General features: G+C 46.1%; 1 protein-coding gene across 1 annotated transcript in view; it reads right to left on the bottom strand.

Annotated features, from left to right (window-relative positions):
• The window catches only part of LOC144502256 (neutrophil cytosol factor 2-like), a 275,195-nt gene that overhangs the window by 20,743 nt on the left and 229,363 nt on the right, over positions 1-25,089 (bottom strand). Inside the window, exon 9 of the mRNA XM_078226083.1 lies at positions 11,254-11,310. Within this exon, the coding sequence (XP_078082209.1) occupies positions 11,254-11,310 (57 nt within the window). The remainder of the gene's footprint in view (positions 1-11,253; positions 11,311-25,089) is intronic.

Raw genomic sequence — 25,089 nt, 5'->3', positions numbered from 1 at the left:
GTGGTGGGAGCAGGTATAATAGGGCATTTAAGGGGCAGCTGGGCGAATACATGAATAGGAAGGGAATGGAAGGATACGGACTCTAAGTGCATATGGTTTTAGTATATGCAGGCATCATGATTGGTGCAGGCTCGGAGGGCCAAAGGGCCTGTTCGTGTGCTGTACTTTTCTTTGTTCTTAAAGTGGAGAGAGAGAGAGAGGTGGAGAGAGAGAGAGAGGCGGAGAGAGAGAGAGGTGGAGAGAGAGAGAGAGGTGGAGAGAGAGAGAGAGGTGGAGAGAGAGAGAGAGGTGGAGAGAGAGAGAGAGGCGGAGAAAGAGAGGCGGAGAGGGAGAGAGAGGTGGAGAGAGAGAGAGAGGTAAAGAGAGAGAGAGAAGTAGAGAGAGAGAGAGGTAGAGAGAGAGGTGGAGAGAGAGAGAGAGAGGTGGAGAGAGAGAGAGAGGTAGAGAGAGAGAGGCGGAGACAGAGAGAGGCGGAGACAGAGAGGCGGAGAAAGGGAGAGGCGGAGAGAGAGAGAGGCGGAGAGAGAGAGAGGCGGAGAGAGAGAGAGGCGGAGAGAGAGAGAGAGAGAGAGAGAGGCTGAGAGAGAGAGAGAGGCGGAGAGAGAGAGAGAGAAGTGGAGAGAGTGAGAGAGAAGTGGAGAGAGAGAGGTGGAGAGAGAGAGAGGTGGAGAGAGAGAGAGGTGGAGAGAGAGAGAGGTGGAGAGAGAGAAAGGTGGAGAGAGAGAGAGGTGGAGAGAGAGAGGTGGAGAGAGAGAGAGAGAGGTGAAGAGAGAGAGAGAGGTAGAGAGAGAGAGGTGGAGAGAGAGAGAGGTGGAGAGAGGGAGAGGCGGAGAGAGAGAGAGGCGGAGAGAGAGAGAGGCGGAGAGAGAGAGAGAGACTGAGAGAGAGAGAGAGGCTGAGAGAGAGAGAGAGGCTGAGAGAGAGAGGGAGGCAGAGAGAGAGACAGAGTGAAGGGTGGAGAGAGAGAGAGGCGGAGAGAGAGAGAGGCGGAGAGAGAGAGAGAGAAGTGGAGAGAGGTGGAGAGAGAGAGAGGTGGAGAGAGAGAGAGGTGGAGAGAGAGAGAGAGGTGGAGAGAGAGAGAGAGGTGGAGAGAGAGAGAGAGTTGGAGAGAGAGGCGGAGAGAGAGAGAGAGAGGCGGAGAGAGAGAGAGAGAGGCGGAGAGAGAGAGGGGCGGAGAGAGAGAGGGGCGGAGAGAGAGAGGGGCGGAGAGAGAGAGGGGCGGAGAGAGAGAGGGGCGGAGAGAGAGAGAGGCGGAGAGAGAGAGAGGCGGAGAGAGAGAGAGGCGGAGAGAGAGAGAGGCGGAGAGAGAGAGAGGCGGAGAGAGAGAGAGAGGCGGAGAGAGAGAGAGGCGGAGAGAGAGAGAGGCGGAGAGAGAGAGGCGGAGAGAGAGAGAGGCGGAGAGAGAGAGGCGGAGAGAGAGAGAGAGGCGGAGAGAGAGAGAGGCGGGGAGAGAGAGAGGCGGGGAGAGAGAGAGGCGGAGAGAGAGAGAGGCGGAGAGAGAGAGGCGGAGAGAGAGAGGCGGAGAGAGAGAGAGGCGGAGAGGGAGAGGCAGAGAGAGAGGGGGGAGAGAGAGAGGGGGAGAGAGAGGGGGAGAGAGAGGGGGAGAGAGAGAGGGGGAGAGAGAGAGGGGGAGAGAGAGAGGGGGAGAGAGAGAGGGGGAGAGAGAGAGGGGGAGAGAGAGAGGGGGAGAGAGAGAGGGGGAGAGAGAGAGGGGGAGAGAGAGAGGGGGAGAGAGAGAGGGGGAGAGAGAGAGGGGGAGAGAGAGAGGGGGAGAGAGAGAGGGGGAGAGAGAGGGGGGAGAGAGAGGGGGAGAGAGAGAGGCGGAGAGAGAGAGGGGGAGAGAGAGAGGGGGAGAGAGAGAGGCGGAGACAGAGAGGCGGAGAAAGAGAGAGAGAGGAGAGAGAGAGAGGTGGAGAGAGAGAGGTAGAGAGAGAGGCGCAAAGAGAGAGGGAGGCGGAGAGAGAGGTGGAGAGAGATATAGAGAGGTGGAGAGAGAGAGAGAGGTAGAGAGAGAGAGTTTGAGAGAGAGAGAGAGAGTTGGAGAGAGAGAGAGGCTGAGAGAGAGAGAGAGGCTGAGTGAGAGAGAGAGAAAGGCTGAGAGAGAGAGGCGGAGAGAGAGAGAGACAGAGAGGTGGAGAGAGAGAGAGGTGGAGAGAGAGAGAGTGAAGGGTGGAGAGAGAGAGAGAGAGGCGGAGAGAGACAGGCGGAGAGAGAGAGAGAGAGAGGTGGAGAGTGATAGAGAGAGGTGGAGAGAGAGATAGGGTTGACAGTCAGAATCTATTCCCCAGAGTTGAAATGTCTAATACTCAGGGACACGCACTTAAGGTGAGAGGGGGAAAGTTCAAAGGAGATGTGAGGGGCAAGTTGTTTTTTACACAGAGAGTGGTAGGTGTCTGGAACCCGCTGCCAGGGGTGGTGGTGCAGGTAGATATGATAGAGGCGTTTAAGGGGCTTTTAGAAAGCCACATGACTATGCGAGGACTAGGGAGATATGGATCAAGGGCAGGCGGAAACCATTTGTTTAATTTGGTGTCGTGTTCAGTGCAAAACATCGTGGGCCAAAGGGCTATTCCTGTGCTGTACTGTTCCATGTTCTGTAATGGTCAGAATTGTGTACAGTATTGCATTTTTTATTTTAGGAAAAGTGTATATGCGTAAAAAACAGTTCAGAGACTTACTAGACTAATGCCAGGAATGGATGGGTTGGCTTATGAGGAAAGATTGGAGAGTTTAAGTTTGTACCTGATACAGTTGTAAGGGGAAAAACGCAAGGAAAGCACACTTTAAAATGACTGCCTGGCACACAAAGAGTTAACTGGGAAAGGAACCATAAAACAGACACCGGCTTCCACTTAGACAAAGATCACTTGAAATCAAACCCAACAGACAAGCCATTTAGAATCACAGACAGCGATTTAAAGTTAACCCTCAGGAAGCCAGCCAAGGATCGAGACATCTTTTAGATAAGGGAAAACCCGAGACAAAGGGAGTAGATTAGTCATAGAAAGAGCAGGAAAATATGAATGCAGGAAAACCGATTAGCACCTGAATGAGCCGAAACCAACCATTGATAGCCACAGACGTAGGAAATGTACCCATTCATAAGAACAATACTATGTTAAATGTTTGTATCTGTTTGTATCTGCCTATAACGATGTGATAATAAAAAGAAATCATAGAAACCCTGCAGTGCAGAAGGAGGCCATTCGGCCCATCGACTCTGCACCGACCACAATCCCACACAGACCCTACCCCCACATATTTACCCGCTAATCCCTCTAACCTACGCATCTTAGGATTCTAAGGGGCAATTTTTAACCTGGCCAATCAACCTAACACGCACATCTTTGGAATGTTCAAATCTCCGGTCCATCTATTGTGTAAAAAGTATAAAGATGGACCGTTCCCGTCATTTTACTGAGAGAAGGTTTGCCTTGTCTCCACGGAGCTCCGTTGAATAAACTGTATTTTTGGAACTTTGAAATCTGACAACTAGTGGCATTTTTCCCACAACACAGTTTAGAAGAGTAAGAGGCGACTTGATCGAAACACTTAAGATTCTGAGGGGTTTTGACAGAGTGGATGTCAGAGAACCTAGAACTATGGGTCAATACTTGAAAATTATGCTGCATATTTAAGAAACAGATGAGGAGAATTTATTTCCTCAGAGGGTCGCAAGTCTCTAGAACTCAAGAAGCTTTGAATATTTTTAAGGCAGAGCGAGATAAAGTCTTGATTAACAAGGGAGGGTGAATGGTTATCAGGGATAGGCAGGAATGTGGGGTTGAGGTTACAATCAGATAGGCCATGATCTTACTGAATGGCAGAGCAGGCTTGAGGCACCGAGTGGCCTTCTCGTGCTCCCAATTCGTATGTTCGTATCACGGAAGTTAATGAGGAACCAAATGGACTGACTGTTAAACTACCATTTCATGTGGTGAAAGGCAACTACCCAAATTTAGTTGGAGAAGATCCGGTTAAACTGGGATGAAGTACATAGCATTGCAGGACTCTGGTCTGGCAACTGTTATTCAACAACATGCTGATGTTTCCAAAGACTTGAGAAGCGTGAAGGGAAAACTGAACATCAAAGCTTACTCCCAACCAATAAAAACAAGAACCATGCCTTATGCCATACCACCAAAAGTGAAAGCTGACTGGAGCACTTGGTCAAGATAGGAGTCTTGGTACCTGACCCCATTGTGAATGGGCAGCCCCCATCTTTCCAGCGCTCAAGAAAGATGGCTCCATACGGATCAGTGAGGATTTCAAAATTATTGTTTTGTCTGTGCTGTGTGCTGAACAATATCCACTTCCCTGGAATGAGGACCTTTGTGATAGTCTGGCTAGAGGACAGAAATTCAGCAAAATAGATAACATATGCCGGATCTACTTATGAATGCATGGAACAGTTTCAATGGGCTGAATGGCCTACTTCTGTTCCAATGTTCCTATGAGAAGGCACAAGAATAACTTACTATCACAATACACAAAGGACTATCCAGATATTGTAATTTGTCCTTTGCAATAACAGCCCTGTTACCAGATCCTGAGTGGCTTGCTTAGAGTTCACTGCTACCTTGATGGCAACATGGTAATGGGCAACACTGATGAGGATCATCTCAAGAATTTGGATACTACCCGACAAACGCTAGAGAAATATGGCCGATGGGTTCGCAAAAACAAATGAGTTTTTCCAGCCATCTGTGGAATATTTCGGGCATGTCATTGATGCTGTTGACTTCACAAAGCACTCTCCAATGTCAAGAATATTGTGGATGCTCCAGATCATCTGAATTATTTCAGGAGATTCATTCCACAGCTGCCAACCCTGCTGAAATTCCGCATGAGCTCCTGTGTCAGAACCAACGTGGAAATTGTTAAGACGCGGACCAGAAACTCCAAGATGTTTTGTGAAGTTAGCCTAGACCCTAAGTTTTAGATTTGATTCTGACATGAGTGAGAATAAGATGTTTCACTCCAGGTATGATTCAAGTGTCCCACTGGGAAGCTTTCATCAAACAACGTTTATTTAAGAACATGGTTACATAGAACATAGAACAGTACAGCACAGAACAGGCCCTTCGGCCCACGATGTTGTGCCGAGCTTTGTCTGAAACCCAGATCAAGCTATTTCCTCCCTATCATCCCGAAGTACTCCATGTGCCTATCCAATAGCTTCTTAAATGTTCCTAAAGTTTCTGACTCCACTATCCCTGCAGGCAGTCCATTCCACACCCCAACCACTCTCCGAGTAAAAAACCTACCTCGGACATCCTTCCTATATCTCCCACCATGAACCCTATAGTTATGCCCCCTAGTTACCGCTCCATTCACCCGAGGAAATAGTCTTTGAACGTTCACTCTATCTATCCCCCTCATCATCTTATAAACCTCTATCAAGTCTCCACTCAACCTCCTCCGCTCCAAAGAGAAAAGCCCAAGTTCCCTCAACCTTTCCTCATAAGACCTACCCTCCAAACCAGGCAGCATCCTGGTAAATCTCCTCTGCACTCTTTCCAGTGTCTCCACATCCTTCTTGTAGTGAGGTGACCAGAACTGCACACAATATTCCAAATGTGGTCTCACCAAGGTCCTGTACAGTTGCAGCATAACCCCACGGCTCTTAAACTCAAACCCCCTGTTAATGAACGCCAACACACTATAGGCCTTCTTCACGGCTCTATCCACTAGAGTGGCAACCTTCAGAGACCTATGGATATGAACCCCAAGATCTCTCTGTTCCTCCACATTCTTCAGAAACCTTTGACCCTGTAATCCACATTTAAATTTGTCCTACCAAAATGAATCACCTCGCATTTGTCAGGGTTAAACTCCATTTGCCATTGTTCAGCCCAGCTCTGCATCCTATCTATATCTCTTTGCAGCCTACAACAGCCCTCCACCTCATCCACTATTCCACCAATCTTGGTGTCATCAGCAAATTTACTGATCCACCCTTCAGCCCCCTCCTCCAAGTCATTTATAAAAATTACAAATAGCAGAGGACCAAGCACTGATCCCTGTGGCACTCCACTGGTAACCGGTTTCCAGTCCGAAAATTTTCCATCCACCACCACCCTCTGTCTTCTGTTAGATAGCCAGTTACCTATCCAATCGCCCAAACTTCCCTCTATCCCACACATCCTTACTTTCTTCATAAGCCGACCGTGGGAGACTTTATCAAACGCCTTACTAAAATCCATGCATATGACATCAACTGCACTACCTTCATCTACACACTTAGTTACCTCCTCAAAAAATTCTATCAAATTTGTGAGGCAAGACTTGCCCTTCACAAATCCGTGCTGACTATCCCGGATTAATCCGCATCTTTCTAAATGGTCGTAAATCCTATCCCTAAGGACCTTTTCCATCAACTTACCGACCACCGAAGTAAGACTAACCGGCCTATAATTACCAGGGTCATTTCTATTCCCTTTCTTAAACAGAGGAACCACATTCGCCACTCTCCAGTCCTCTGGCACCACCCCCGTGGTTAGAATATAACAAAAAGAATTAGCATAACTTCTACCAATTAAAAGACTTAACTTGACACAATATATATGTCTTAACAGCTAGCTATCTGTTGTTTCAATTAAAGTGGTATGCCATAAACATACATCCTTCTCCAGAATTAGTTAGCACAAAAACAAGTATGCTCACATGATGCTGGATTTTCAGTTTTTTAACACTTTTGGACAGAAGTCCAGGCAGCAATTTTCAGAGAATGATATATCCTCAAAAGAGCAAAACCTCAAAGAAACAAACCCAGCATCTGACAGTTCTCAGTCTCCAGACCCCAAAGACAGAAAAGGATACCTCTCCCTTCTCAGCTTTCAAATCAGCAACTCTCATACAGCAGAATCTCAAAAAAGAGACTTATTTCCTGGCAGATTACAGTCTTCAACTTCAGAGAAGGGTAAAGAGAGAGACTTCTCTTTCTGAATTCAAAAGCAGCATCTACGCTAGAATATTGCGAGAAAAATTGCCACATGATCTGACTTTTCAATAACGCCAATTAAGCTCTAGTTCTGCAGTCCCAGGGGAACATAAAACCACAGAACACTGTATAAATTCAGATTAAAACAACCATGATGTCAATTTTATTGCTTCAGTAACAATAAAAGACACCGGCTACAGACAACACAGTGCCGACAAAATCCCAGGGACTGCTAAAACATCCTCAGAGAAACATGATTAAAATACATTTCTTAAAGGTTATGTACAATGTACATGGCACAGACAAAACAATAATTTTGAAATCCTCACTGATCCGTATGGAGCCGTCTTTCTTGAGCGCTGGAAAGATGGGGGCTGCCCATTCACAATGGGGTCAGGTACCAAGACTCCTATCTTGACCAAGTGCTCCAGTCAGCTTTCACTTTTGGTGGTATGGCATAAGGTATGGTTCTTGTTTTTATTGACATTGTATCTTCCCACAAAATGGACAGAAGCCAGTGATGCTGTGTTCAAGAAGAACTAACAAATTCTGAGGTACTGACACACTTTGGGCCCTCCTTAGCTTTTTGGATTGTGGGAGGAAACTGGAGCACCCAGACAAAGTCCACGTAGACACGGGGAGAATGTGCAGACTCCACACAATCCCCAAGGCTGGAACTGAACCCAGTTCCCTGGCACTATGAGGTAGCAGTGCTTACCACTGTACCACCAAGTTGCAAATGTACCTATGTACATGGCATTATACTGGTACTGGAATTTATATACCACATTACCCATTTGTGTGACAGATAGAATGTCTTTTTGGCTTGAGAGCAACATCCTATTTGTTGCAGATTGTCGGAAAAACGCATTTGGTTCACTAATGTCCTTTAGGGAAGGAAATCTGCCGTCATTAGCTGATCTTGTCTATTTGTGTCTCCAGAGCCACAATAAGGTGGTTGACTCTCAACTATTCTCTGAAATGGCTGAGCAAGCCATTCAATTCAAGGGTGGCTAGTGATGGGCAATAAATGCCAGCCAGCTAGTGACACCCATGTCCCACCAATGAAAAAAAATCCCCTTAGTGATGAATACCACATGTCACTACTGCATAGTAATAGTGTGAAACAGCTAGCTTCGTTTGCTGTTCAAATTATTAAAGTATCTTACACTTCCAGGGTCATTTGAGGTAGGATGGGCACTTTTACAGTCATGATGTGGAGTCAACCTGGTGTTGTTAGACTTCTTACCCACTTTTACAGTGACAGCCTTAGGTCCATTCATGAGTTTGTGCAATTTACACTGAGCAATGATCAGAATCTCACTGGATGTGCTTTGATGTGCCCTGCTTCAGCATCAAGCTTCCACAGTGAGAAAATGGCTTGGGCCCTATTTACAATATTGCCGATACGCCTAATATTGTAGCATGTGGAACTGTAGGAATCATAGAGTCATAGATGTTTGCAGCATGGAAACAGGCCCTTCGGCCCAACTTGTCCATGCAGCCCTTTTTTTTAAAACCCCTAAGTTAATCCCAATTGCCCACATTTGGCCCATATCCCTCTATACCCATCTTACCCATGTAACTATCTAAATGTTTTTTAAAGACAAAATTGCACCCACCTCTACTACTACCTCTGGCAGCTTGTTCCAAACACTCACCACCTTGTGTGTGAAAAATTGCCCCTCTGGACACTTTTGTACCTCTCCCCCCTCACATTAAACCTATGCCCTCTAGTTTTAGACTCCCCCATCTTTGGGAAAAGATATTGACTATCTAGCTAATCTGTGCCCCTCAGTATTTTATGGACCTCTATAAGATCACCCCTCAGCCTTCTACGCTCGAGAAAAAAGTCCCAGTCTATCCAGGCTCTCCTTATAACTCAAACCATCAAGTCCCGGTAGCATCCTAGTAAATCTTTTCTGCACTCTTTCTAGTTTAATAATATCCTTTCCATAATAGGGTGACCAGAACTGTACACAGTATTCCAAGTGTGGCCTTTACCAATGTCTTGTACAACTTCAACAAGACATCCCAACTCCTGTATTCAATGTTCTCACCAATGAAACCAAGCATGCTGAATGCCTTCTTCACCACTCTGTCCACCTGTGACTCCACTTTCAAGGAGCTATGAACCTGTACCCCTCGATCTCTTTGTTCTGTAACTCTCTCCAATGCCCTACCATTAATTGAGTAAGTCCTGCCCTCATTCAATCTACCAAAATACATCACCTCACATTTATCTAAATTAATCTCCATCTGCCATTCGTCAGCTCACTGGCCCAAATGATCAAGATCCCGTTGCAATCAGAGATAACTTTCTTCACTGTCCACGATGCCACCAATCTTGGTGTCATCAGCAAACTTACTAACCATGCCTCCTATATTCTCATCCCAATGCGTATATTGACCAGTGAAGGTGGGCTTACAGTAGAGGACCCATTAGCAATTTCTCAATACAGTATCCTGAGGAAAGGGAGACTGAAACTCTTCAAAGGTATTTGTGTGCAGGATGGAACCCATTAAGATGTGTAAGGAAATTCTCACATGCATCTGCAGATCCAGATATAGCAAATGTGTCATCTACATATTGGAAATGGATAAGAGGTTAGGGATGCATTTCTTGAGGAAACTGATGAAAATAACCATGAGAGCTGTTCAATGAATATGGATTCAGAGCATGGCAGTGCATCTAGATCAACATGATATAGTGATGTGAATGGCTTCACTGAGCTAAACAACAAGCACATGGACATGACATTATTTCCATATCCTTCACTGTGTGTGAGCACGCAAAACTCACTCAAGACTTGGAAGCCATAGATATTTATCATTCGTAGTATAGGCTGGTCAATAAATGCTTGCATATTCATGAATGGGCTGCCATTTCCAGACCTGAAAAGAGCCCTGTTTATCTCAAATTATCCTGTAAGGCTTAGGGTATCTCAAAACTTTGAGCAGCAGGTGAAGCTAGCTGTTTTGATACTGATGGGCAGCACGGTGGCACAGTGGTTAGCACTGCTGCCTCACAGCGCCAGGGACCTGAGTTCAATTCTGGCCTGTGTGGCGTTTGCATGTTCCCCCCATGGCTGCGTGGGTTTTCTCTGCGTGCTCTGGTTTCCGCCCACACTCCAAAGATCTGTAGTATGGTTGATTGGTCTTGCTAAATTGCCACTTAGTAGGTTAGGTGAATTAGTCATGGCAAATGCACAAGGTTATGGGTTAGGGCAAAGGGGAGGGCCTTGGTGAGATGCTCTTTCAGAGAGTCGGTGCAGACCCAATGGGCCGAATGGCCTCCTTCTGCACTGAGGGAATTCGATGGATACCATGTGGGAGCAACATGAGTAGTATTCTCCTCTAACAGGATGCTGGCATCAAGTCAAAAAGACATTCTGCCAATCACACAGATGAGTACTTTGGAACTTGAATTTCAGTACCTGTGTGATGTCCAGGAATATAGACTGGTGGATCATGTCAAACAAGATATCCCTTCAGCCTCTTATAACAAACTGCTCAACCAGCCTGAACTTACTCCGAGTATAATGTGTAATGTTAGATGGGGCTCTTTGATGGGACGGCACTTGCTGAGCGATCCTGAATGTGGTAAGAATTACAGAGACAACCAGCTTAAGACTTTCAGTAGCTTTCACAACTTAGCTCACTTACTCTTGCTAGAAGCTACATGGAACCTGCCTTTTCAGGCTGAAGGAACATATCGAGGCAGTGCACCCTTTTTTGATTCAAAAAGTGTGGAGGACACTAGTTCCCTGGGGCATTCTCCACGGCAATGCATCACCTGAGTAAACTTGGCAACCAATCAGCATCCTTTGCTCATTCCCTTTGGAATTCTTGTGTCTGCCCTGCAAAGTGCAAGATTAAAATATTCGACAGCATGTCCTTTTTCCCATCCCAAACCCCAGAACAACTCCCTTGACCCTGAACCGAACCCAATCCCCAGCAAAGCTCCCTGATCCCAGCAATACTGCTGTTCTGTAATACTGAGCTCTGTGTTCAGGGACAGGCTGAGGGGAACTGTGTGCTGCAAGCACGATATCACCTCAGACAGGAGATTTCTGTACCATACTCTATAACTAACTTGCTGTTAGACTGTTGAAATGGTTTGACTGCACAGTTCTGGTTCCAAACCTCTCTCTCACTCAGCATATAATATCATTGTTAATTTTTCAGCACAGATCAGCAAACTGAGTGCAGAATCCAGAATTGGGTTTGTCTGACTCAGAACCTTTTAAATAAATCTAGCCATCCCAACAGAGACAATCGCAGTCGTCTAGGGAATGAATCATCCTTACCTTATTGCCTCTGTTTCCAGTCCAAACTTCCAGGTACGCAGTTGGAATTAACCTTCTCTGCAAGCACATCGAAATAAATATTTTGTTACTGAGAAGACCGAGCAGTTCTGATTACAAATGGAGCAGCCGGTCATTGTCTGTGATTCTGCGAGAATGGTCAAGGCTTTGGAACCGAAGTCAAACCTGGCTGCTTACTCAGTGCCCACTCTCGTGCTGGATTTAAGAAGCAGCGCTCACTGCATGCATTCTAATTCACTAACATAGAAACATAGAAAAACTACAGCACAAAACAGGCCCTTCGGCCCCACAAGTTGTGCCGAACATATCCCTACCTTTTAGGCCTACCTATAACCCTCCATCCTATTAAGTCCCATGTACTCATCCAGGAGTCTCTTACAAGACCCTACTGAGTTTGCCTCCACCACCACTGACGGCAGCCGATTCCACTCACCCACCACCCTGTATGTGAAAAACTTACCCCTAACATCTCCCCTGTACCTACCCCCCAGTACCTTAAACCTGTGTCCTCTCGTAGCAGCCATTTCCACCCTGGGAAAAAGCCTCTGAGAGTCCACCCGATCTATGCCTCTCAACATCTTATATACCTCTATTAGGTCTCCTCTCATCCTACGTCTCTCCAAGGAGAAAAGACCGAGCTCCCTCAGCCTATCCTCATAAGGCATGCCACTCAATCCAGGCAACATCCTTGTAAATCTCCTCTGCACCCTTTCAATCTTTTCCACATCCTTCCTGTAATGAGGCGACCAGAACTGAGCACAGTACTCCAAGTGGGGTCTGACGAGGGCCTTATATAGCTGCATCATTATCCCCGGACTCCTAAACTCAATCCCTCGATTGATAAAGGCCAGCACACCATACGCCTTCTTAACCACCTCCTCCACCTGTCAAAACATACCAAAACAGTGGGCAGGGTGAGGCCATGTCCTCTACCAGTGCAGTCAGAAGCACCTCCAAATCATTCACCCCAATGAACCACCCGGGAGACACACCGAGAAAATATTCCCTAACTTCAGTACAAAGGATTGCTGGAACATTCCCTATGGTCATCAGGGCCACTGTCAGAAGGCACAGTAATTACATCTGCACATTCCCCATCCTTTGTTTACACTGTGCCTTTAATTCCCTTCTTGTGCATATAGAAGAACCTCGTGCTATTGATTGGCAGTGTTTTCACATACATACCTACACTACAGAAGCCCACTCTGATTTAAACATTTGTCCACAATTAAACAAGACCGACAGACTTCAGCACAAGCTATGACCCTGAAACCAGCACAACACTCGGGGTTTCCTGACTGGGATATTGAGTCATTATCCAACAGCTTTGGACTATTAATCCCTCAGACACCAAATATCTGAATCCACAATCCCTCTCACAGTATTCCAAATCCGATTGACCTCTAACTCCAGCTAAAACCCACATCTCCTCACATAACCAGAAATGTCCCCCACCCAGCACCCCTCCCCCCCGACCCCATCACGGCCCCCCTGACCCCGACACAGCCCCCACCTGACCTGACACAGCCCTCCTCGACCCCGACACAAACCCCCCGACCCAACAAACCCCACCCCGGCACAACCCCCAGCCGACACAGTCTCCCCCTGACCCCTGCACAGTCCCCCCCCCCCCCCGCGCAAACCCCCCGACCCCGGCGCAAACCCCCCGGACCCCGGCGCAACCCCTCCCCCCCGACCCCGGCACAACCCCCCCGGCCCCGGCACAACCCCCCCGGCCCCGGCACAACCCCCCCCGGCCCCGGCACAACCCTCCCGGCCCCGGCACAACCCTCCCGGCCCCGGCACAACCCTCCCGGCCCCGGTACATCACCTGATCTGAACCTCATAATCTACATTAAATGTACTACTCTCATCTCCAAAGATATGCGGATTATGTTGATTAGCCATGCAAAATTCCCCTTGGTGTCGGGTGATTAGATCGGGTAAATATATGGGGATAGGGTCTGAGTGGGATTGTGGTCGGTGCAAATGGCCTCCTTCTCCACCGTATGATACTATGTCACGTCCTCAAAAATTTCAATCAAATTTGTTAGGCATTACCTCGCTTTGATCAAGCTTTGCTTCTCCAAGTGGGGACATCTCATCCAGAAGTTTCTCCAATGGTTACATAGAAACAGAGAAAACTACAGCACAAAACAGGCCCTTCGGCCCCACAAGTTGTGCCGAACATATCCCTACCTTTTAGGCCTACCTATAACCCTCCATCCTATTAAGTCCCATGTACTCATCCAGGAGTCTCTTACAAGACCCTACTGAGTTTGCCTCCACCACCACTGACGGCAGCCGATTCCACTCACCCACCACCCTGTGTGTGAAAAACTTACCCCTAACATCTCCCAGCACCTTAAACCTGTGGCCTCTCGTAGCAGCCATTTCCACCCTGGGAAAAAGCCTCCGAGAGTCCACCCGATCTATGCCTCTCAACATCTTACATACCTCTATTAGGTCTCCTCTCATCCTTCGTCTCTCCAAGGAGAAAAGACCGAGCTCCCTCAGCCTATCCTCATAAGGCATGCCACTCAATCCAGGCAACATCCTTGTTAATCTCCTCTGCATCCTTTCAATCTTTTCCACATCCTTCCTGTAATGAGGCGACCAGAACTGAGCACAGTACTCCAAGTGGGGTCTGACGAGGGTCTTATATAGCTGCATCATTATCCCCGGACTCCTAAACTCAATCCCTCGATCGATAAAGGCCAGCACACCACACGCCTTCTTAACCACCTCCTCCACCTGCGGGGCCGATTTTAGAGTCCTATGGACCCGGACCCCAAGGTCCTTCTGATCCTCTACAGTACTAAGAGTCTTTCCCTTTATATTGTACTCCTTCATCCCATTTGGCCTGCCAAAATGGACCACTACGCATTTATCTGGGTTGAAGTCCATCTGCCACTTCTCTGCCCAGTCTTGCATCCTATCTATGTCCCTCTGTAACTTCTGACATCCATCCAGACTATCCACAACCCCACCAACCTTCGTGTCGTCAGCAAACTTACCAACCCATCCCTCCACTTCCTCATCCAGGTCATTGTTTGAAAATGACAAACAGCAAGGGTCCCAGAACAGATCCCTGGGGCACACCACTGGTGACCGACCTCCAATTAGAAAAAGACCCATCTATACACACTCTCTGCCTTCTTTGGGCAAGCCAGTTCTGGATCCACAGGGCAGCAGCCCCTTGGATCCCACGCCCTCTCACTTTTTCGAGAAGCCTTGCATGGGGGACCTTATCGAATGCCTTGCTAAAATCTATATAAACCACATCTACCACTTTCCCTTCATCAATGTGTTTGGTCACATTTTTGAAGAACTCCACCAGGCTCGTAAGGCACGATCTGCCTTTGACAAAGCCATGCTGAGTATTCTTGAGCATACTAAACCTCTCTAAATGCTCATAAATCTTGTCCCTCAGGATCTTCTCCATCAGCTTACCAACCACTGAGGTTAGACTCACCGGTCGGTAATTTCCTGGGCTACCCCTATTCCCCTTCTTGAAAATAGGAACCACATCCGCAATCCTCAAATCCTTCGGCACCTCTCCCGTCTCCATCAACGACGCAAAGATCATCGCCAGAGGCTCTGCAATCTCTTCCCTTGCCTCCCACAGTAACCTGGGGTACATCCCATCCGGACCCGGCGACTTGTCTATCTTGATGCCATTCAAAGATTCCAGCACAACCTCTTTGTTAAAGTCCACATACTCAATCTTTTCAGTCCACCGCAATCCCACAGTGCATCCACCCATGTCCTTCTCCTCTGTGAAAACCGAGGCAAAATACTCATTAAGCACCTCTGCCATTTCTACTGGTTCCGTACTGATTTTCCCACCTTCACCTTTTATAGGCCCTATTCCCGAGCACGAACGTAAAACTCACTGATCTATAGTTCCCTGGTTTATCTCTCCAACCCTTCTTAAATCACATCAGCTGTTCTCCAGTCATCTGGCACTTCCCACAATGGCCAGAGAGGAATTGAAAATTTGGGTCAGAGCCCCTGCAATCTCCTCCCTTGCCTCCCACAGCAGCCTAGGGCACAATTCATCCAGACCTGGAGATTTATCCACTTTAAGGCTGTCCTTCCCTATATCAATTTGCTCAAGAACCTCGCAGTCTCTCTCCATGAATTCCATACCTTCATCCTCTTGGGTGAAGATGGCTGTAAAGTATTCATTGAATACTCTACCAATCTGGTAGAGGCAGCTGGGCATCCAGTAGAGGTGGCTGAGGGACTTCACTGGAGCATTATGGGAGACGTTAGCCCAGCAACATCAACTAAGAAGTTGGAAGTGGAAGATCCGGTGTCAAGGAGTGGTAAACCCAAAACACTACCTTAGTGTTTCCCTCCCTCCCTCCCCCTCTAACCAAAAAAAAAGGCACTGCGAGGGAGTAAAAGTCAAAGGAAGAGTTTAATACATTTTCTCAAATAACTTAATTGGTGATGATAACTTAATTTTTCAATACCTTGAAAAAGGGAAATATTCAGAATGGGTATTATCAGTTGTTTGGGTTAATCTCTGTTGTTTGGGTTTAATCTCAGTTGTTTGGATTTGATCTCAGTTTGTTTGGATTTAATCTCAGTTCTTTGGATTTAATATCAGTCTGTTTGGATTTAATCTCAGTTCTTTGGATTTAATCTCAGTTCTTTGGATTTAATCTCAGTTCTTTGGATTTAATCTCAGTCTGTTTGGATTTGATATCAATTGTTTGGGTTTAATGTCAGTTTGCTTGGATTTAACTTCAGTTCTTTGGATTTAATCTCAGTTCTTTGGGTTTAATCTCAGTTGTTTGGATTTGATATCAGTTGTTTGGGTTTAATCTCAGTTGTTTGGATTTACTATCAGTTGTTTGGGTTTAATATCAGTTGTTTGGAATTAATCTCAGTTGTTTGGATTTAATCTCAGTTGTTTGGATTTAATCTCAGTTGTTTGGATTTAATCTCAGTTGTTTGGGTTAATCTCAGTTGTTTGGGTTAATCTCAGTTGTTTGGAATTAATCTCAGTTGTTTGGGTTAATCTCAGTTGTTTGGATTTAATCTCAGTTGTTTGGATTTAATATCACTTGTTTGGATTTAATATCACTTGTTTGGATTTAAAATCACTTGTTTGGATTTAATATCACTTGTTTGGATTTAATCTCAGTTGTTTGGATTTAATCTCAGCTGTTTGGATTTAATCTCAGTTGTTTGGATTTAATCACAGCTGTTTGGATTTAATCTCAGTTGTTTGGATTTAATCTCAGTTATTTGGGTTTAATCTCAGTTGTTTGGATTTAATCTCAGTTGTTTGGATTTAATCTCAGTTGTTTGGATTTAATATTAGTTGTTTGGATTTAATATTAGTTGTTTGGATTTAATCTCAGTTGTTTGGATTTAATATTAGTTGTTTGGATTTAATCTCAGTTGTTTGGATTAATCTCAGTTGTTTGGATTTAATCTCAGTTGTTTGGATTTAATATTAGTTGTTTGGATTTAATATTAGTTGTTTGGATTTAATCTCAGTTGTTTGGATTTAATCTCAGTTGTTTGGATTTAATATTAGTTGTTTGGATTTAATATTAGTTGTTTGGATTTAATATTAGTTGTTTGGATTTAATCTCAGTTGTTTGGGTTTAATCTCAGTTGTTTGGATTTAATCTCAGTTGTTTGGATTTAATCTCAGTTGTTTGGATTTAATATTAGTTGTTTGGATTTAATATTAGTTGTTTGGATTTAATCTCAGTTGTTTGGATTTAATATTAGTTGTTTGGGTTTAATCTCAGTTGTTTGGATTTAATCTCAGTTGTTTGGATTTAATCTCAGTTGTTTGGATTTAATCTCAGTTTGTTTGGGTAAATCTCACTTGTTTGGATTTAATCTCAGTTGTTTGGATTTAATCTCAGTTGTTTGGATTTAATCTCAGTTGTTTGGGTTTAATCTCAGTTGTTTGGATTTAATCTCAGTTGTTTGGGTTTAATCTCAGTTGTTTGGGTTTAATCTCAGTTGTTTGGGTTTAATCTCAGTTGTTTGGGTTTAATCTCAGTTGTTTGGGTTTAATCTCAGTTGTTTGGGTTTAATCTCAGTTGTTTGGGTTTAATCTCAGTTGTTTGGGTTTAATCTCAGTTGTTTGGATTTAATCTCAGTTGTTTGGATTTAATCTCAGTTGTTTGGGTTTAATCTCAGTTGTTTGGGTTTAATCTCAGTTGTTTGGGTTTAATCTCAGTTGTTTGGGTTTAATCTCAGTTGTTTGGGTTTAATCTCAGTTGTTTGGATTTAATCTCAGTTGTTTGGATTTAATCTCACTTGTTTGGATTTAATCTCAGTTGTTTGGATGTGATATCAGTTGTTTGGATTTAATCTCTGTTGTTTGGCTTTAACCTCACTTGTTTGGATTTAATCTCAGTTGTTTGGATTTGATATCACTTGTTTGGATTTAATCTCAGTTGTTTGGATTTAATCTCAGTTGTTTGGATTTAATCTCACTTGTTTGGATTTAATATCACTTGTTTGGATTTAATATCACTTGTCTGGATTTAATCTCAGTTGTTTGGATTTAATCTCAGTTGTTTGGATTTAAACTCAGTTGTTTGGATTTAATCTCAGTTGTTTGGATTTAATCTCAGTTGTTTGGATTTAATCTCAGTTGTTTGGATTTAATATCACTTGTCTGGATTTAATATCAATTTGTTTGGGTTTAATCTCAGTTGTTTGGGTTCAATCTCAGTTGGTTGGATTTAATCTCAGTTTGTTTGGATTTAATATGAGTTGTTTGGATTTAATCGCAGTTTGTTTGGGGTTACTCTCAGTTGTTTAGATTTAATCTCTGTTGTTTGGACTTAATATCAGTTGTTTGGGGTTAAACTCTGTTCTTTGGATATAATTTGGATATAATCCGCTCTGTGTTCCTGCTTTTTAAACTGTCACCGCTCTGTGTTCCTGCTTTTTAAACTTCTTTCCCAGTGCACTCTGAGGAAGGGGAAAAAGGGTTCAGTGTTCCATTGGAGCAATTCTTTTTCTTTGTAGCAGTAAGTTATATGGAGGGGATGGAAGTGAAGGCAGTGCAATGTACCTCCTGCAGAATGCTTGAGGTGAGGGACACCGTCAGTGTCCCTGCTGATTACACCTGTGGGAGGTGCACCCATCTGCAGCTCCTCCAAGACCGCGTTAGGGAGCTGGAGCTGGAGTTGGATGAGCTTAGGGTCATCAGGGAGGCAGAGAGGGCCATAGACACAAGCTTCAGGGATATAGTTGCTCCAGGGAATGAAAATAGATGGGTGACAGTGAGAGGGGCTGGGAGGAAGCAGTTGGTGCGGGGATCCCCTGTGGTCATTCCCCTTAGCAACAAGTATTCCACTTTGGATACAGGTGAGGGGGGGGCGACCTACCAGTGGTAAGCCACAGTGACCAGATCGCCAGCGCTGAGTCCGTCCCTGTGGCTCAGAAGGGAAAGGGGGAGAGCGGTAGAGCTATAGTTATTGGGGACTCGTTTGTTAGAGGGATAGATAGGAGGTTCTGTGGCAACAAGAGAGACTCACGGATGGTATGTTGCCTCCCGGATGCCAGGGTCCATGACATCTCCGACCGTGTCTTCAGGATTCTAAAGGGGGAGGGGGAACAGTCACAAGTCGTGGTGCACGTCGGCACCAAAGACATAGGTAAGAGAGGGGACGGGGATTTAAAACAGGAATTCAGGGAGCTAGGGTGGAAGCTGAGAGCCAGGACAAAACAGGTTGTCATCTCTGGTATGTTGCCGGTGCCACGGGATAGCGAGCTGAGGAACAGGGAGTGAGTGCAGTTAAACACATGGATGCAGGGATGGTGTAGGAGGGAGGGTTTCAGCTATGTGGATAATTGGAACACTTTCTGGGGAAGGTGGGACCTGTACCAACAGGTCCCACCAACAGTCACATGAGCAGCCTGGGAATGGAGGGATACAAACGATTGGTCTAGTTGGACCAAGGAGCGGCACAGGCTTGGAGGGCCGAAGGGCCTGTTTCCTGTGCTGTACTGTTCTTTGTTCTCTTTGTTCTTTGACGGGGTGCACCTGAACCAGAGGGGCACCAATATCCTGGGAGGGAAATTTGCTCCAGCTCTTCGGGGGGGTTTAAACTAATTTGTCAGGGGGATGGGAAAAGGAGTTGTAGTCCGGAGGTCAGTGAGTGTAGTGAGGTACTGGGAAGGGTATCATGGTCAAAGGTGGGTACCAGCAGACAAGAAGGTGGGTTGAAGTGTGTCTACTTCAATGCAAGGAGCATCCGAAATAAGGTAGGTGAACTTGGGGCGTGGATTGGCACTTGGGACTACGATGTTGTGGCCATTACGGAGACATGGGTAGAACAAGGACAGGAATTGTTGTTGGAAGTTCCGGGGTATAGATGTTTCAGTAAGTGTAGGGTACAAAGAACAAAGAACAAAGAACAATACAGCACAGGAACAGGCCCTTCGGCCCTCCAAGCCCGCGCCGCTCCCTGGTCCAGGATTGAATCCTGAATCCAGGATCCCCGCCCAATTTTCCAGCCTATCTACATACCAATATCCTATCCACCGAGCTGTCCCTCACAGCTACGATGCTTTGTTCATTACAACCTATTAACTCACCCCCACCCCCCTATTCCAGACCATGTGATCCCCAGGGAGAGGCGAAAACCCAGAGTGAAAAACCCCAGGGCCAATATGGGGAAAAAAAAATCTGGGAAATTCCTCTCCGACCCCCTGAGGCGATCGAAACGAGTCCAGGAGATCACAATGGCCCTGATCGGAAAATGCTTCCCAACCCTAGTCATTTCCACTTCCATGAACACCATATGAATTCCCTGCCCCCGAGACAGGTTCCCAACTATCCGCAGTCTCGCTCTGTACTGGCACCAGCAAGATGATCATAGAATGAAGCCTTGAAACGAGAAACAAGGAACAATTAGCCCGCGCCGCTCCCTGGTCCAAACTAGACCACTCTTTTGTATCCCTCCATTCCCACTCCGGTCATATAGCTGTCTAGATAAGTCTTAAACGTTCCCAGTGTGTCCGCCTCCACCACCTTGCCCGGCAACACATTCCAGGCCCCCACGACCCTCTGTGTGAAATATGTCCTTCTGATATCTGTGTTAAACCTCCCCCCCTTCAAAGAACAAAGAACAAAGAACAGTACAGCACAGGAAACAGGCCTTCGGCCCTCCAAGCCTGTGCCGCTCCTTGGTCCAACTAGACCAATCGTTTGTATCCCTCCATTCCCAGGCTGCTCATGTGACTATCCAGGTAAGTCTTAAACGATGTCAGCGTGCCTGCCTCCACCACCCTACTTGGCAGCGCATTCCAGGCCCCCACCACCCTCTGTGTAAAAAACGTCCCTCTGATGTCTGAGTTATACTTCGCCCCTCTCAGCTTGAGCCCGTGACCCCTCGTGATCGTCACCTCCGACCTGGGAAAAAGCTTCCCACTGTTCACCCTATCTATACCCTTCATAATCTTGTATACCTCTATTAGATCTCCCCTCATTCTCCGTCTTTCCAAGGAGAACAACCCCAGTCTACCCAATCTCTCCTCATAGCTAAGACCCTCCATACCAGGCAACATCCTGGTAAACCTTCTCTCCACTCTCTCCAATGCCTCCACGTCCTTCTGGTAGTGCGGCGACCAGAACTGGACGCAGTACTCCAAATGCGGCCTAACCAGCGTTCTATACAGCTGCATCATCAGACTCCAGCTTTTATACTGGGGAGGGGTAGCATTATTGGTCAGAGATTGTATCACAGTGTCAGAGAGGAGGTTTGATGAGGACTTATCTGTTGAGGTAGTATGGGCGGAGATTAGAAATAGGAGAGGAGAGGTCACCCTGTTGGGAGTCTTTTATAGACCTCCTAAAAGTTCTAGAGAGGTTGAGGAAAGGATTGCGGAGTCAATCCTGCTTAGGAGTGAAAGTAATAAGGCAATTGTTATGGGGGATTTTAACTTTACGAATATTGACTGGAATTGTTATAGCTCTAGCTCGTTAGAGGGGTCAGTTTTTGTTCAAAGCGTGCAGGAAGGTTTTTTGACTCAGTATGTAGACAGGCCAACTAGAGGAGAGGCTATATTGGATCTGGTGCTGGGAAATGAGCCGGACCAGGTGCTAGACTTGGAAGTTGGTGTGCATTTTGGTGATAGTGACCACAATTCGGTTACGTTCACCTTAGTGATGGAAAGGGATAGGCATGAACCTCGGGCCAGTGGTTTTAGCTGGGGGAAGGGTAATTATGAGGCTATTAGGAGAGAATTAGGAAACATAGGTTGGACTAGGAGATTACAGGGACTGGGAACGTCCGACATGTGGAGTTTTTTCAAGGAGCAGCTACTGCGAGTCTGTGATAGGTATGTCCCTGTCAGGCAAGGAGGAATTGGTAGGGCTAGGGAACCGTGGTGCACCAAAAAAGTTTCTTTGTTGGTTAAAAAGAAAAAGGAGGCTTATGTTCGGATGAGACGTGAGCACTCGGGTAGTGCAATAGAAAGCTTTAGATTGGCTAGGAGGGAGTTGAAGAGCGAGCTGAGAAGGGCTAAAAGGGGACATGAGAAGACTTTGGCGGATAGGGTTAAAGAGAATCCTAAGGCGTTCTATAGGTATGTCAAGAACAGAAGGTTGGTTAGAGCAAGTTTAGGGCCAGTTATAGATGGCAGAGGGAAGTTATGTGTGGAACCGGAGGAGATTGGTGAAGCATTGAACCAATATTTCTCTTCGGTGTTCACGCAAGGGGACATGAATATAGCTGAGGAGGACACTGGGTTGCAGGGGAGTAGAATTGACAGTATTACAGTTGATAAGGAGGATGTGCAGGATATTCTGGAGGGTCAGAAAATAGATAAATCCCCTGGTCCGGATGGGATTTATCCAAGGATTCTCTGGGAGGCAAGAGAAGTGATTGCAGAGCCTCTGGCTCTGATCTTCAGGTCGTCGTTGGCCTCTGGTATAGTACCAGAAGATTGGAGGTTAGCGAATGTTGTCCCATTGTTTAAGAAGGGGAACAGAGACTTCCCCGGGAATTATAGACCGGTGAGTCTCACTTCTGTTGTCGGCAAGATGTTGGAAAAAATTATAAGGGATAGGATTTATAGTTATTTGGAGAGTAATGAATTGATAGGTGATAGTCAGCATGGTTTTGTGGCAGGTAGGTCGTGCCTTACTAACCTTATTGAGTTTTTTGAGAAAGTGACCAAGGAGGTGGATGGGGGCAAGGCAGTGGACGTGGTATATATGGATTTTAGTAAGGCGTTTGATAAGGTTCACCATGGTAGGCTTCTGCAGAAAATGCAGATGTATGGGATTGGGGGTGATCTAGGAAATTGGATCAGGAATTGGCTAACGGATAGGAAACAGAGGGTGGTGGTTGATAGTAAATATTCATCATGGAGTGCGGTTACAAGTGGTGTACCTCAGGGATCTGTTTTGGGGCCACTGCTGTTTGTAATATTTATTAATGACCTGGATGAGGGCATAGTTGGGTGGATTAGCAAATTTGCTGATGACACCAAAGTCGGTGGTGTGGTAGACAGTGAGGAAGGGTGTCGTAGTTTGCAGGAAGACTTAGACAGGTTGCAATGTTGGGCCGAGAGGTGGCGGATGGAGTTTAATGCGGAGAAGTGTGAGGTAATTCACTTTGGTAGGAATAACAGATGTGTTGAGTATAGGGCTAACGGGAGGACTTTGAATAGTGTGGAGGAGCAGAGGGATCTAGGTGTATGTGTACATAGATCCCTGAAAGTTGGGAATCAAGTAGATAAGGTTGTTAAGAAGGCATATGGTGTCTTGGCGTTTATTGGTAGGGGGATTGAATTTAGGAGTCGTAGCGTTATGTTGCAACTGTACACAACTCTGGTGCGGCCGCACTTGGAGTACTGTGTGCAGTTCTGGTCCCCACATTACAGGAAGGATGTGGAGGCTTTGGAGAGGGTGCAGAGGAGGTTTACCAGGATGTTGCCTGGTATGGAGGGGAGATCCTATGAGGAGAGGCTGAGGGATTTGGGATTGTTTTCGCTGGAAAGGCGGCGGCTAAGAGGGGATCTTATTGAAACATATAAGATGATTAGAGGTTTAGATAGGGTGGATAGTGATAGCCTTTTTCCTCTGATGGAGAAATCCAGCACGAGGGGGCATGGCTTTAAATTGAGGGGGGGTAGTTATAGGACCGATGTCAGGGGTAGGTTCTTTACCCAGAGAGTGGTGAGGGATTGGAATGCCCTGCCAGCATCAGTTGTAAATGCGCCTAGTTTGGGGGCGTTTAAGAGAGCCGTAGATAGATTCATGGACGAAAAGAAATTGGTTTAGGTTGGAGGGTAACAGTGTTTTTTTTTTTAACTGGTCGGTGCAGCATTGTGGGCCGAAGGGCCTGTTCTGCGCTGTAGTGTTCTATGTTCTATGTTCTATACTCTATACCCCGTCCTATAAAGGCAAGCATACCATATGCCTTCTTCACCACCTTCTCCACCTGTGTTGCCACCTTCAAGGATTTGTGGACTTGCACACCTAGGTCCCTCTGTGTTTCTATACTCCTGATGACTCTGCCATTTATTGCATAACTCCTCCCTACATTATTTCTTCCAAAATGCATCACTTCGCATTTATCCGGATTAAATTCCATCTGCCACCTCTCCGCCCAATTTTCCAGCCTATCTATATCCTGCTGTATTGCCCGACAATGCTCTTCGCTATCCGCAATTCCAGCCATCTTTGTGTCATCCGCAAACTTGCTGATTACACCAGTTACACCTTCTTCCAAATCATTTATATATATCACAAATAGCAGAGGTCCCAGTACAGAGCCCTGCGGAACACCACTGGTCACAGACCTCCAGCCGGAAAAAGACCCTTCGACCACTACCCTCTGTCTCCTATGGCCAAGCCAGTTCTCCACCCATCGAGCCACTTCTCCTTGTATCCCATGAGCCTTAACCTTCTTAACCAACCTGCCATGTGGGACTTTGTCAAATGCCTTACTGAAATCCATATAGACGACATCCACGGCCCTTCCTTCATCAACCGTTTTTGTCACTTCCTCAAAAAACTCCACCAAATTTGTAAGGCACGACCTCCCTCTTACAAAACCATGCTGTCTGTCACTAATGAGATTGTTCCGTTCTAAATGCACATACATCCTGTCTCTAAGAATCCTCTCCAACAACTTCCCTACCACGGACGTCAAGCTCACCGGCCTATAATTTCCTGGGTTATCCCTGCTACCCTTCTTAAACAACGGGACCACATTCGCTATCCTCCAATCCTCAGGGACCTCACCCGTGTCCAAAGAAGCGACAAAGATTTCCGTCAGAGGCCCAGCAATTTCCTCTCTCGTCTCCCTGAGCAGTCGAGGATAGATGCCATCAGGCCCTGGGGCTTTGTCAGTTTTAATGTTCCCTAAAAAACCTAACACTTCCTCTCTCGTAATGGAGATTTTCTCTAACGGGTCAACACCTCCCTCCGAGACACTCCCGGTTAACACGCCCCTCTCCTTCGTGAATACCGATGCAAAGTATTCATTTAGGATCTCCCCTATTCCCTTGGGTTCTAAGCATAATTCCCCTCCTTTGTCCCTGAGAGGTCCGATTTTCTCCCTGACAACTCTTTTGTTCCTAATGTATGAATAGAATGCCTTAGGATTCTCCTTAATCCTGCCTGCCAAGAACATCTCGTGCCCTCTTTTTGCCCTTCTAACTCCCCGTTTGAGATCTTTCCTACTCTCTCTGTATTCCTCCAGAGCTCCATCTGTTTTCAGTTGCCTGGACTTAACGTACGCCTCCCTTTTCATTTTAATCAGATCCTCAATTTCCCTGGTTATCCACGGCTCTCGAATCCTACCTTTC

This window comes from Mustelus asterias, chromosome 13 (genome assembly GCF_964213995.1).
Source record: "Mustelus asterias chromosome 13, sMusAst1.hap1.1, whole genome shotgun sequence".
Lineage (NCBI taxonomy): Eukaryota > Metazoa > Chordata > Chondrichthyes > Carcharhiniformes > Triakidae > Mustelus > Mustelus asterias.
The sequence above is the reverse complement of the archived record's forward strand: the minus strand, read 5'-3'. Positions and strand labels throughout refer to the sequence as shown.